At 48.8% G+C, this 13,176-nt stretch overlaps 1 protein-coding gene across 1 annotated transcript in view; it reads right to left on the bottom strand.

Annotated features, from left to right (window-relative positions):
- FLNA (filamin A) overlaps window positions 1-13,176 on the bottom strand; it is a 105,388-nt gene that overhangs the window by 48,862 nt on the left and 43,350 nt on the right. Inside the window, exons 21-27 of the mRNA XM_083881370.1 lie at window positions 11,860-12,466; window positions 9,561-9,734; window positions 7,816-7,978; window positions 5,297-5,457; window positions 3,296-3,466; window positions 2,352-2,475; window positions 90-246 (exon numbers count right to left, since the gene is read on the bottom strand). Coding sequence (XP_083737496.1) covers window positions 90-246; window positions 2,352-2,475; window positions 3,296-3,466; window positions 5,297-5,457; window positions 7,816-7,978; window positions 9,561-9,734; window positions 11,860-12,466 — 1,557 coding nt within the window. The remainder of the gene's footprint in view (window positions 1-89; window positions 247-2,351; window positions 2,476-3,295; window positions 3,467-5,296; window positions 5,458-7,815; window positions 7,979-9,560; window positions 9,735-11,859; window positions 12,467-13,176) is intronic.

The raw sequence follows: 13,176 nt of genomic DNA on the forward strand, positions 1-13,176 counted from the left end.
CAAAACCCCCTCAAATCCTGCAAACCCCCCCAAAACCCCCAAAACTCCCAAAAATCCCCAAAAAAACCCCCAAAAAAGCGATTTCTCACGGTAATTTGCACGGCCAGCAGCCCCTCTCCGGCGTCCTTGGCGTCGATGGTGAACTCCACGGGGAGACTGGCCGGGACCCCGGTGGTGTTGAGGCCGGGCCCGCTGGCCTTCACCTTGCTGGCGTCGTGCGTGGGCAGAGCCTTCACCTTGAAAGGGCTGGAAAATGAATTTTAAAGTTAGAAATAATGGGGGAATAATGGGGGAAAAAATGGGGGGAAATGGGGGAAATAGGGGGGAAATAATGGGGGTTAAATGGGGGAAATAGGGGGAAATAGGGGGAAATAATGGGGGTTAAATGGGGGAAAAATGGGGGAAATAATGGGGGAAAAATGGGGGAAATAATGGGGGAAAAATTGGGGAAAAATGGGGGAATAATGGGGGAAATAATTGGGGAAAAATTGGGGAAAAAATGGGGAAAATGGGAGAAAAAATAGGAGAAAAAATGGGGGGAAATGGGGGAAAATGGAGGAAAAAAATGGGGGGGAATGGAGGAAATAATGGGGAGAAAAAATGGGGGGAAAATGGGGGAAAATGGAGGAAAAATGGAGGAAAAAATGGGGGGGAAATGGAGGAAATAATGGGGAGCAAAAATGGGGGAAAAATGGGGGAAAATGGGAGAAATGGGAGAAAAAATGGGGGAAAAATGGGGGAAAATGGGAGAAATGGGAGAAAAAATGGGGGAAAAATGGGGGGAAAATGGGAAAAAATGGGAAAAAATGGGAGAAAAATGGAGGAAATAATGGGGGAAAATGGGAGAAAAATGGGGGGAAAATGGGGAAAAAATGAGGGGGAAAATGGGAGAAAAAATGGGGGAAAATGGGGAAAAAAGGGGGGAAATAATGGGAGAAAAAATGGGGGAAAAATTGAGGAAATAATCAGGGAAAAATAGGGGGAAAATGGGAAAAAATGCGAGAAAAAACGCGAGAAAAAATGGGGGAAAAATGGGGTTAAAAGTGGGATGAAAAGAGGGGAAAAAATGGGGTAAAATGGGGGGAAAATGGGGGGAAATGGGGGAAATAATGGGGGAAAAATGGGAGGGGGAAAAATGGGGGAAATAATGGGGGAAAATGGGAGAAAAAATGGGAGGAAAATGGGGAAAAAAATGGGGAAAAATGGGAGAAAAAATGGAGGAAAATGGGGGAAAATGGGGTGAAAAAAGGGATGAAAAGAGGGGAAAAAATGGGGTAAAATAGGGGAAAATTGGGGGAAATATGGGGAAATAATGGGGGAAAAATGGGGGGAGAAATGGGGGGAATAATGGGAGAAAAATGGGGGAAAAATGGGAGAAAATGGGGGAAAATGGGGAAAATGAGAGAAAAAATAGGAGAAAAATGGGAGAAAAATGAGAGGAAAATGGGAGAAAAAAATAGGAGGAAAAAATGGGGAAAAAATGGGGAAAATGGGAGAAAAAATAGGAGAAAAAATGGGGGAAAAATGGGAGAAAAATGGGGGGAAATAGAGGAAAAAATGGGGAAAATGGGGAAAAATAGGGGAAATAATGGGGAAACAATGGGGGAAAAATGGGAGAAAAAATGGGGGGAAAAATGGGATGAAAATGGGAGAAAAACGGGGAAAAATGGGACGAGTTTAAACCAAAACTGGAGGCGACACTCGACATCTCAACCCAACTCAACGACCTCCAAAGTCTCTTCCATCCTACACATTTTGGGACGATTTTGGGATTAAAAAACCCACTTTTGGAGGGTCCCGGGACTGACCTGCGGGGCACGTCGCGGTCGCCGTAGCGGACGGAGATGGTGTAGGGACCCTCCCAAATGGGGGAATAATGGGGGAAAATGGGGAAGTAATGGGGAAAAATGGGAAAAAATGGGAGAAAAAACGCGAGAAAAAATGGGGGGAAAATGGGGTGAAAAATGGGATGAAAAGAGGGGGAAAACGGGGTAAAACAGGGGGGAAATGGGGGAAAATGGGGAAATAATGGGGGAAAAATGGGGGGAGAAAATGGGCGAAAAATGGGGGGAAATAGAGGAAAAAATGGAGAAAAATAGGGAAAAAAAATGGGTGAAAAATGGGAGAAAATAGGAGAAAAAATGGGATGAAAAAAATGGGAGAAAAAATGGGAGAAAAACGGGGGAAAAATGGGACGAGTTTAAACCAAAACTGGAGGCAACGCCCAATTGACGCGTCAAGAACTGGGTCAAACTCAACGACCTCCAAAGTCTCTTCCACCCTACACATCCTGTGATGATTCTGGGATTTTTGGGATTAAAAACCCACTTTTGGGGGGTGGTGGGACTGACCTGCGGGGCACGTCGTGGTCGCCGTAGCGGACGGAGATGGTGTAGGGCCCCTCCCGGGACGGGACGTAGGAGACGCTGCGGGTGCCGTCGGCGTTGTCGGCGACGTCCACCGGCTCCAGGATGCCTTGGGAGAGAGATGGAGGGGGAAAAATGGGGTTTGGGGTCAAGGAAAGGGGAAAAAATGGGGTTTGGGGAGAGGGGAGGGGGAAAAAATGGGGTTTGGGGTCACAGAGGAGGAGATTTGGGGGGAAAAAATGGGATTTGGGGTCATAGGAATGGAGAAAATGGGATTTGGGGATGTCAGAGGGAGAGATTTGGGGTCATGGGAAGGGAAAAAATGGGGTTTGGGGAGAGAAGAGGGGGAAAAAATGGGGTTTGGGGTCGTGGAGGGGGAGATTTGGGGGGAAAATGGGATTTGGGGTTGTGGGAGGAGAGGGGAAATGGGGGAAAAATGGGATTTGGGGTCATGGAGGGGGAGATTTGGGGGAAAAATGGGGTTTGGGGAGAGGGGAAAGGAAAAAAATGGGATTTGGGGTCAAGGACAGGGGAAAAAATGGGATTTGGGGTCAGGAAAGGGGGAGATTTGGGAGGAAAAATGGGATTTGGGGTCAGGGGAGGAGATTTAGGGGAAAAAATGGGATTTGGGGTCAGGGGAGGGGGGGATTTGGGAGGAAAATGGGATTTGGGGTCAGGGCAGGGGAAAAATGGGGTTTGGGGAGAGGGCAGGGGGAGATTTGGGGAATAAAATGAGATTTGGGTGAGGGGAGGGGGAAAATATGGGATTTGGGGTTGTGGGAGGGGGAGATTTAGGGGAAAAAATGGGATTTGGGGTCAGGACAGGGAGAGATTTAGGATCCAAACCCCCTCAAAACCTCCCCAAACCCCCCAAACCCCCCAAACCCCCCAAAAAACCCCCCAAACCCCCCCAAACCCCCCTGACTGACCTTTGGGCCCCTGGACTTTGACGTCCAGCGGGGCCACCCCGGCCTTGGACGTGTCCACGGTGAAGGTCTGGGGGACGTTGGCGCGGACGTGGCCGGGGGTCAGGCCGGGACCCCCACACGTCACCCGCGACGCGTCCACCACGTCCGACACAGGGACCTGGAACGGGCTCCCTAAAGGGGTTTGGGGGAAAAAATTGAGATTTAGGGGGTGAGGAGCAGAGAAAAATGAGGTTTGGGGGGTGAAGAGGGGAAAAAATTGGGGTTTTGGGGGAAAAAATGGGGATTTAGGGGATGTGGAGTAGAGAAAAATGGGAATTATGGGGTCTAGGGGGGAAAAAATTTGGGTTTAGGGGATGTGGAATAGAGAAAAATGGGAATTATGGGGTCTAGGGGGGAAAAAATTGGGATTTAGGGGATGTGGGGTGGGGTTGGTGTCCACCACGTCCGACACCGGAACCTGGAACGGGCTCCCTAAAGGGGTTTTTGGGGGAAAAAAATGGGATTTGGGGGATGAAGGGGAGGAAAAATTGGGTTTAGGGGATGTGGAGTGGGTTTGGGGGAAAAAGACAGGGAGTTATGGGGTCCAGGGGGGAAAAAATTGGGATTTGGGGGATGTGGGATGGAGAAAAAACAGGATTTAGGGGGAAAAATTGGGAATTGGGGGGTGAAGGGGGGAAAAATGGGATTTAGGGGATGTGGGGTGGGGTTGGTGTCCACCACGTCCGACACCAGAACCTGGAACGGGCTCCCTAAAGGGGTTTTTGGGGGAAAAATGGGAATTAGGGGGGGAAAAAAATGGGAATTAGGGGGGAAAAATGGGAGTTGGGGGGAAGAATGGGAATTAGTGGGGAAAAATGGGAATTAGGGGGGAAAAAATGGGATTTAGGGGGGAAAAAATGGGAATTAGGGGGGAAAAATGGGAGTTGGGGGGAAAAATGGGAATTAGTGGGGAAAAAATGGGAATTAGGGGGGAAAAACAGGGAATTAGGGGGGAAAAATGGGAGTTGGGGGGAAAAATGGGAATTAGGGGGGAAAAAAATGGGAATTAGGGGGGAAAAATGGGAGTTGGGGGGAAAAATGGGAATTAGTGGGGAAAAATGGGAATTAGGGGGGAAAAAATGGGATTTAGGGGGGAAAAAATGGGAATTAGGGGGGGAAAATTGGGAATTAGGGGGGAAAAAATGGGAATTAGGGGGGAAAAATAGGGAATTAGGGGGGAAAAATTGGGAACTAGGGGGGAAAAAATGAGATTTAGGGGTTGGTGTCCACCACGTCCGACATCGGAACCTGGAACGGCTCCCTGGAGGGTTTGGGGGGAAAAAATGGGAGTTAGGGGGGAAAAAATGGGATTTAGGGGGGAAAAAATGGGATTTAGGGGGTGTGGAGTAGAGAAAAATGGGAATTATGGGGTCTAGGGGGGGAAAAATTGGGGTTTAGGGGATGTGGGGTGGGTTGGAGGGAAAAAAACTGGGGTTTAGGGGGTGCAAGGGGGAAAAAATTGGGGTTTAGGGGGTGTGGGGTGGAGAAAAATGGGATTTGGGGGATGTGGAGTGGGAAAAACAGGGAATTAGGAGATGGGGGGTAGGGAAAAATGGGATTTAGGGGTTGGTGTCCACCACGTCCGACACAGGGACCTGGAACGGGCTCCCTAAAGGGGTTTTGGGGGAAAAAAATTGGGATTTAGAGGATGTGAAATGGGTTTGGGGGGAAAAAATAGGGATTTAGGGGGTGTGGGATAAGAAAAAATGGGATTTGGGGGGAAAAAATTGGGATTTAGGGGGTGAATGGGGGAAAAAAATGGGGTTTAACAGGAAAAAAATGGGGTTTGGGGAGGTCCAGGGGAAAAAAAATTGGTCTTTAGGGGATGTGGGGTAGAAAAAATGGGGTTTAGGGGATAAAAATCCAAAAAATCCCCCAAAAAAACCCCAAATTTTTTTTTAAAAAAACCCAAAAAAATCCCAAAAAATTCCCCAAAAATTCCCCAAGCCCTGTGTCACTCACCTGGCACCTGGTGTCCCCCGTAGGTGACGTTGAGGCTGTAATTCCCCGGCTCGTAGGGCACGTACTCCACGGAACAACTCCCGTCCTTGTTGTCCGTACACGACATTTTGGCCTCCGAGGGCCCCTCCACGGCCAGGCCCAAACCCCCCGTGCCTGCGCCCCTGGAATGGAATTTGGGGTTAGAGATGGGGGAAAAATGGGGGAAAAATAAGGAAAAAATGGGGGAAAAATGGGGAAAAATGGGGGAATAATGGGGGAATAATAGGGAAAAAATAAGGAAAAAATGGTGAAAAATATGGGGAAATAATAGGGGATAATGGGGGGAAATTGGGGAAAAATTGGGGGAAAATGGGGGAAATAATGGGGGAATAATGAGGAAATAATAGGGAAATAATGGGGAAAATAATGGGGAAAATAATGGGGGAAATGGGGAAAAATGGGGAAAAATGGGGGAAATAATGGGGGAATAATGGGGGAATAATGGGGGGGATAATAGGGAAAAATGGGGAAAAAATGGGGGAATAATAGGGAAAAAATAAGGAAAAAATGGGGAAAAAAATGGGGAAAAAAATGGGGAAAAATGGGGGGGGAAATGGGGAAAAATGGGGGGGGAAAATGGGAAATAATGGGGAAATAATAGGAAAAAAAGGGGGAATAATGGGGAAATAATGGGGGAAATAATGGTGAAAAAATGGGGGAAATAATGGGGAAATAATACGGAAAAAAAGGGGGAATAATGGGGAAATAATGGGGGAATAATGGGGGAAAAATTGGGGAAAAATGGGTTAAAAATGAGGAAAATAATGGGGAAAAAATGGAGGAAAAAGGTGGAAAAATTGGGGAAAATATGGGGGGAAAATGGGGGAAATAATGGGGAAAATAATGGGGGAATAATGGGGAAATAATGGGGAAATAATGGGGAAAAATGGGGGAAATAATGGGGAAAATAATGGGGGAAATAATGGGGAAATAATGGGGAAAAATGGGGGAAATAATGGGGAAATAATGAGGAAATAATGGGGAAATAATGGGGGAAAAAAGGGGAAAAAATGGGGAAATAATGGGGGAAATAATGGGGAAAAAATGGGGTTTGGGGTCATGGGGAGGGGGGAATAATGGGGGAATAATGGGGGAAAAAAGGGGAAATAATGGGGAAAAAATGGGGAAATAATGGGGGAATAATGGGGAAATAATGGGGTTTTGGCCTCTGAGGGCCCCTCCACGGCCAGGCCCAAACCCCCCGTGCCTGCGCCCCTGGGACGGGAATTGGGGGTTTCGGAAATGGGATTTGGGGTCAGGGAATGGAGGAAAATGGGATTTGGAGGATTTGGGGTCAGGGGAGGGGAAATATGGGGACAGGAAAGGGGGGAAAAATGGGATTTGGTGATAGGAAAAGGGGGAAAAATGGGATTTGGGGTCGTGGGGAGAGAAAAAAAATGGGATTTGGGGTCACGGGAGGAGAGGAGAAATGAGGGAAATGGGATTTGGGGTAATGGGAAGGGAAGATTTGGGGAGAAAATGGGATTTGGGGTCAGGAACAGGGGGAAAAATGGGATTTGGGGTCATGGCAAAGGGAGATTTGGGGAAAAATGGGATTTGGGGGATTTGGGATCAGGGGAGGGGGAGATTTGTGGGAAAATGGGATTTGGGGTAAAGGGAGGGGAAAAAATGGGATTTGGGGGATGTTGAGTGGGGTCGGGGGAAAAATGTCAGATTTAGGGGATGTGAGGTGGGAAAAAATGGGATTTAGGGGATGTGGGGTGGAAAGAAATGGAATTTGGGGTTGAGGGAGAGGGAGATTTGGGGGGAAAATGGGATTTCCCATTGCAGTTTTGGCAATTTCCATTGGGATTTTGGGAATTCCCATCAGGCTCAGGGCTCTCACCGGCTCTCGACGGTGAATTTGTTGGGTTGGTTGGTGGTGCCAATTTTGGGAATTCCAGTCGGGATTTTTGGAATTTTTATTGGGATTTTGGAATTCCCGTTGAGATTTTTATTGGGATTTTGGGATTTTTTGGGGGATTTTGGGATTCCTGTCGGGACTTTTATTGGGATTTTTGGGATTTTTATTGGGATTTTTGGGATTTTTATTGGGATTTTGTGTCTCACCGGGTCTCGACGGTGAATTTGTTGGGTTGGTTGGTGGTGCCAATTTTGGGAATTCCCATCGGGATTTTGGCGATTTTTATTGGGATTTTTGGGATTTTTATTGGGATTTTTGGGACTTTCATTGGGATTTTTGGGATTTTTATTGGGATTTTTGGGATTTTTATTGGTTTTTTCGGGATTTTTATTGGGATTTTGGGATTTTTACTGGGTTTTTGGGATTTTTATTGGGATTTTTGGGATTTTTATTGGGATTTTTGGGACTTTTATTGGGATTTTTGGGATTTTTATTGGTTTTTTTGGGATTTTTATTGGGATTTTTGCGATTTTTATTGGGATTTTTGGGACTCTCATTGGGATTTCAGGAATTTCCTTTGGGATTTTGGGATTTTTATTGGGATTTTGTGTCTCACCGGGTCTCGACGGTGAATTTGTTGGGCTGGTTGGTGGTGCCGCTCTGGATGCCGGGGCCGTGCACCCGAACCCGGGAGGGGTCGCAGCCCTCGGTGACGGCGACACGGAACGGGCTCAGCCCCACCGGGGACCCCCCGTAGGTCACGTCCACCGTGTGCAGCCCTGGGGAGGGGGAGGTCGGCAGAAATGGGGTCAATGGCCCAAAAAATTCATCAGAAATGGGGTCAATGGCCCAAAAAATTCATCAAAATAACCCGATGAATGTACCAATAAATCCCCTAAAATGCCACCCGAAATGCCATCCAAAATCCCACCCAAAATCCAACCAAATCCCTCAAAATCCCACCCCAAATACAACGAAATTTCTCAAAATCCCACCCAAAAACCGACCAAATGCCACCCAAAATCCCATCCAAAATCCCATCCAAAATTCCACCCAAAATTCCACCCAAAATTCCACCCAAAATCCCACTCAAAATCCAAATCCCTTAAAATTCCACCCCAAATACAATGAAAACTCTCAAAATTCCACCCAAAATCCAACCAAACCCCTCAAAATGTCACCCAAAATCCACCAAATCCCTCAAAATCCCATCCAGCAAAATCCCATCCCAAATCCCACCCAAAGTCTCATCCCAAATCCCATCCAAAATTCCACCCAAAATCCCACTCAAAATCCCATCCCAAATCCCACCCAAAATCCAATCAAATCCCTTAAAATCCCACCCTAAATACAATGAAAACCCTCAAAATTCCACCCAAAATCCCATCAAACCAACCAAATCCCTAAAATGTCACCCCAAATCCCACCAAACCCAACAAATCCCAAAAAAATCCCACCGAAAATCCACCCAATTCCTCAAAATCCCAACCAAAATCCAACCAAATCCCACCAAATCCTTTAAAATTCCACTCAAATTCCACCAAATCCCTCAAAATCTCACCCCAAATCCCACCAAACTCCTCAGAATTTCTCAAAATCCTCCAATATCCCACAAAATCCCTCAAAGTGCCCAAAAAATCCCTCAAAATTCCCCCCAATCCCCCAAAATCACCCAAAATCCCTCTCAATCCCCCCCAAAAAATGCCCAAGGGCCCCCCAAACCCCAAATTCCTCAGAATTCCTCAAAAATCACCCAATATCCCATAAAAATCCCTCAAAATTCCCCAAAATTCCCTCAAAATTCCCCAAAATTCCCACAAAAATCCCACCGAATGCCACCAAACGCCTCAAAATCCCCCAATGTCCCACAAAATCCCTCAAAGTCCCGTAAAATCCCTCAAAATTCCCCTAAAATTCCCCCAAAATCCCCCCAAATCCCTCCCAATCCCCCCAAAAACGGGTCCCCCAAACCCCAAATTCCTCAGAATTCCTCAAAAATCACCCAATATCCCATAAAAATCCCTCAAAATTCCCCAAAATTCCCACAAAAATCCCACCAAATCCCACCAAATGCCTCAAAGTCACCCAATATCCCACAAAATCCCTCAAAATCCCCCAAAAATCCCTCAAAATTCCCCTAAAATCCCCACAAAATCCCTCAAAGTGCCCTAAAATCCCCAAAAATTCCCCCAAAATTGCCACAAAAATCCTATAAAATCCCTCAAAATCCCCCAATATGCCACAAAATCCCTCAAAGTGCCCCCAAATCCCTCAAAAATCCCCCAAAATTCCCCCAAAACCCCCAAAATCGCCCCAAAATCCCTCTCAATCCCCCCAAAAATGGGTCCCCCAAACCCTCACCCTCCTCGTAGGGCGTGTACTCCACGTGGTAGGTGCCGTCACCGCGATCCTCCACGAAGGTCTCGGTGACGTTTCCGGAGGGGTTGGACACCAAGGCCTTGACGTGGGGCCCGCCGGTCTTGGCCACGGCACGCGCGTCCACCTCGAACTCGGTGACGGCCTCGCGGAACACGCCTGGGGGGGGGCGGGGTGGGGTCAGTGGGGTGGTCATTCGACACAACTGGATGAAACTGGAGTCAACACAACTCATCGGAACGGAACCCAGACCAACCCAACCCAACTGAACCCAACTCAACTCAATTCATCCCAACAAACCCAACTGGAGTCAACACAACTCATCGGAACGCAACCCAGACCAACCCAACCCAACTGAACCCAACTCAACTCAGCCCAACCAACCCAACTGGAGTCAACACAGCTCATCGGAACGCAACCCAGACCAACCCAACCCAACTCAATTCATCCCAACAAACCCAACTGGAGTCAACACAACTCATCGGAACGCAACTCTGATCAACCCAACCCAACTCAACTCAACTCAGCCAACCCAACTGAACCCAACCCAACTCATCGTAACACAACTCAGACCAAATGGACACAACTCAACTCAGCCCAACTGAATCCAATCCAACTCAACCCAACTCAGTTCATCCCAACCAACTCAACCCAATTTATCCCAACTCAACCCAACTCATCGTAACCCAACTCATCCCAACTGAACCCAACTGGACCCAACTGAACCCAACCCAACTCAAACCAACTCAACTCATCCCAACCAACCCAACTGAACCCAACCCAACTCATCCCAACACAACTCAACTCAACCAACCCAACTGAACTCAACTCAGCCCAACTGAAAAATCCAACTCAACTCAACCCAGCCAACCCAAATCAACCCAACCCAACTCAACTCAACCCAATTCATCCCAACACAACTCATCCCAATCCAATTCATCCCAAACAACCCAAATCAACCCAACCCAACTCATCCCAACCCAACTCAACCCATCCCATCCCAACCCAATCAAATCCAACTCATTCAACCTCAATCCAACCCAACTCACCCCAACTCAAGTCACACAAACCAACTCAACCCAACTGAACCAAACCCAACCCAACTCAACTCAACCCAACCCATCCCAACCCAACCAACCCAATCCATCCCAACTCAACCCATCCCAACTCAATCCAGGTCATCCCAAACCAATCAAACCCAACTTATTCAAACTCAACCCAACTCAACCCAACCAACCCAACCCAACCAACCCAATCCAACCTAACTCAACTCATCCCATCCCAACTCAATCAAACCCAACTCATTCAAACTCAACCCAACTCAACCCAACCAACCCAAGTCACACAAACCAACTCAACCCAACTGAACCAAACCTAACCCAACTCAACCCAACTTAACCCAACCCATCCCAACCCAACCAACTCAACCCATCCTGACTCAATCCAGGTCATCCCAAACCAATCAAACCCAACTTATTCAGACTCAACCCAACTCAATTCAACCCAACTGAACTCAACCCAACCAACCCAACTCATCCCAATTTACCCCAACTCAATCCAGGTCATCTCAACCCAACTCAACCCAACTCAACCCAACTCATCCCAACCCAACCAACACAACTCAACCCACCCCAACTCAATCCAGGTCATCCCAACCCAATCAAACCCAACTCATTCAAACTCAACCCAACTCAACCCAACCAACCCAAGTCACACAAACCAACTCAACCCAACTGAACCAAACCTAACCCAACTCAACCCAACTTAACCCAACCCATCCCAACCCAACCAACTCAACCCATCCCGACTCAATCCAGGTCATCCCAACCCAACCAAACTCAACTCATTCACATTCAACCCAACTCAATTCAACCCAACACATCCCAACCCAACCAACCCAACCCAACTCATCCCATCCCATCCCGTCCCATCCCAACTCAATCAAACCCAACTCATTCAAATTCAACCCAACTCAACCCAACCAACCCAAGTCACCCCAACTCAAGTCACGCAAATCCAACTCAACCCAACTGAACCAAACCCAACCCAACTCAACCCAACTCAACCCAGCCCATCCCAACCCAACTCAACTCATTCCAACTGAACCAACTCATCCCAACTCAAATCACGCAAACCCGACTCAATCCAACCCAACTGAACCCAACCCAACTCATCCCATCCCGACTCAATCCAAGTCAACCCAACTCAACTCAACCCAACTCAACCCAACCCAACCCAAACAAACCCACCTCAACCCAACCCTCCCACCCCACCCCAAACTCACCCTTCCCCTCCACGCCGGGCCCGTAGACCTTAACCCCGGCCGTATCCACGGCGGCCGGCGCCGGCTCCACGCGCACCGTGCTGGGGAAGTGCGGCACGGGCTGCCCGCCGTACTCCACGGTGACGGTGTGGACGCCGGCGCTGCGCGGCGTGTAGGCGATGGTGTAAATGCCGTCGCCGTTCTCCTCCACCCTGACGTCCGCTCTGGCTCCGGTCTCCGAGGCGATGCCGATGGTCAGTTCGGCCGTCCCGGCGCGGCTGCAGTCCACCCGGAACCGCGCCGGCTGACCGGCCGTGGCTTTCTCCAAGCCGGGCCCTTCGCAGGTGACTTTGGAAGGGTCGAATTTGGGCCGGATCGGGGCGCGGAAAGGCGATCCCGGGATGTGGGAGCCGGCGAAGAGGATGTTGATGTTGTAGTCGCCGGGTTCCGTGGGCAGGTAGGACACGGAGCAGGTGCCGTCGCCGTTGTCCTGGCACTCGATTTTGGCCTCGCAGGGACCTTCCACGGTCAGGCCCAAACCGCCCGTGCCGGCGCCTTTGGTGTCGATGGTGAACGGGGCCGGAACTCCCGCCAGGCCGCCCTGGAGACCCGGGCCGAAGGCGCGGACCTGGGGGATGGAAATGTTGGGATGGGTTGGGTTGGGTTGGTTGGGTTGAATTGAGTTGAATGGGGTTGGGTTGAGTTGGGTTGGATTGGCTGGGTTGAGTTGGGATGGGTTGGGTTGAGTTGAGATGGATTCAGTTGGGTGGGTTGGGTTGAATTGAGTTGAGTTGAGTTGGGTTGGGTTGAATTGAGTTGAGTTGAATGGGGTTGGGCAGAGTTGAGTTGGTTGGGTCGGGTTGGGTTGGATCGATTGGGTTGAGTTGGTTGGGTTGAGTTGGGTTGGGTTGGGATGGATTGAATTGAGTTGAATGGGGTTGGGTTGAGTTGGGTTGGGTTGGTTGGGCTGGAGTGGTTGGGTTGAGTTGAGATGGGTTGAATTAAGTTGGGTTGAGTTGGGATGGATTGAATTGAGTTGAATGGGGTTGGGTTGAGTTGGGTTGGTTGGGTTGAGTTGGTTGGGTTGGATTGGGTTGAATTGAGTTGAGGGCTGGGTTGAGTTGGTTGGGTTGGGTTGAGTTGGTTGGGTTGGGTTGAGTTGGGATGAGTTGGGTTGAATGGGGTTGGGTTGAATTGAGTTGAGGGTTGGGTTGAGTTGAATGGGGTTGGGTTGGGTTGGGTTGGGCTGAATGGGTTGGGTTGAGTTGAGATGGGTTGGGTTGGGATGGGTTGAGTTGGTTGGGTTGAGTTGAGTTGGGATGGGCTGAATTGAGTTGG

This window comes from Zosterops lateralis (assembly GCF_965231275.1).
Source record: "Zosterops lateralis genome assembly, chromosome: 33".
Lineage (NCBI taxonomy): Eukaryota > Metazoa > Chordata > Aves > Passeriformes > Zosteropidae > Zosterops > Zosterops lateralis.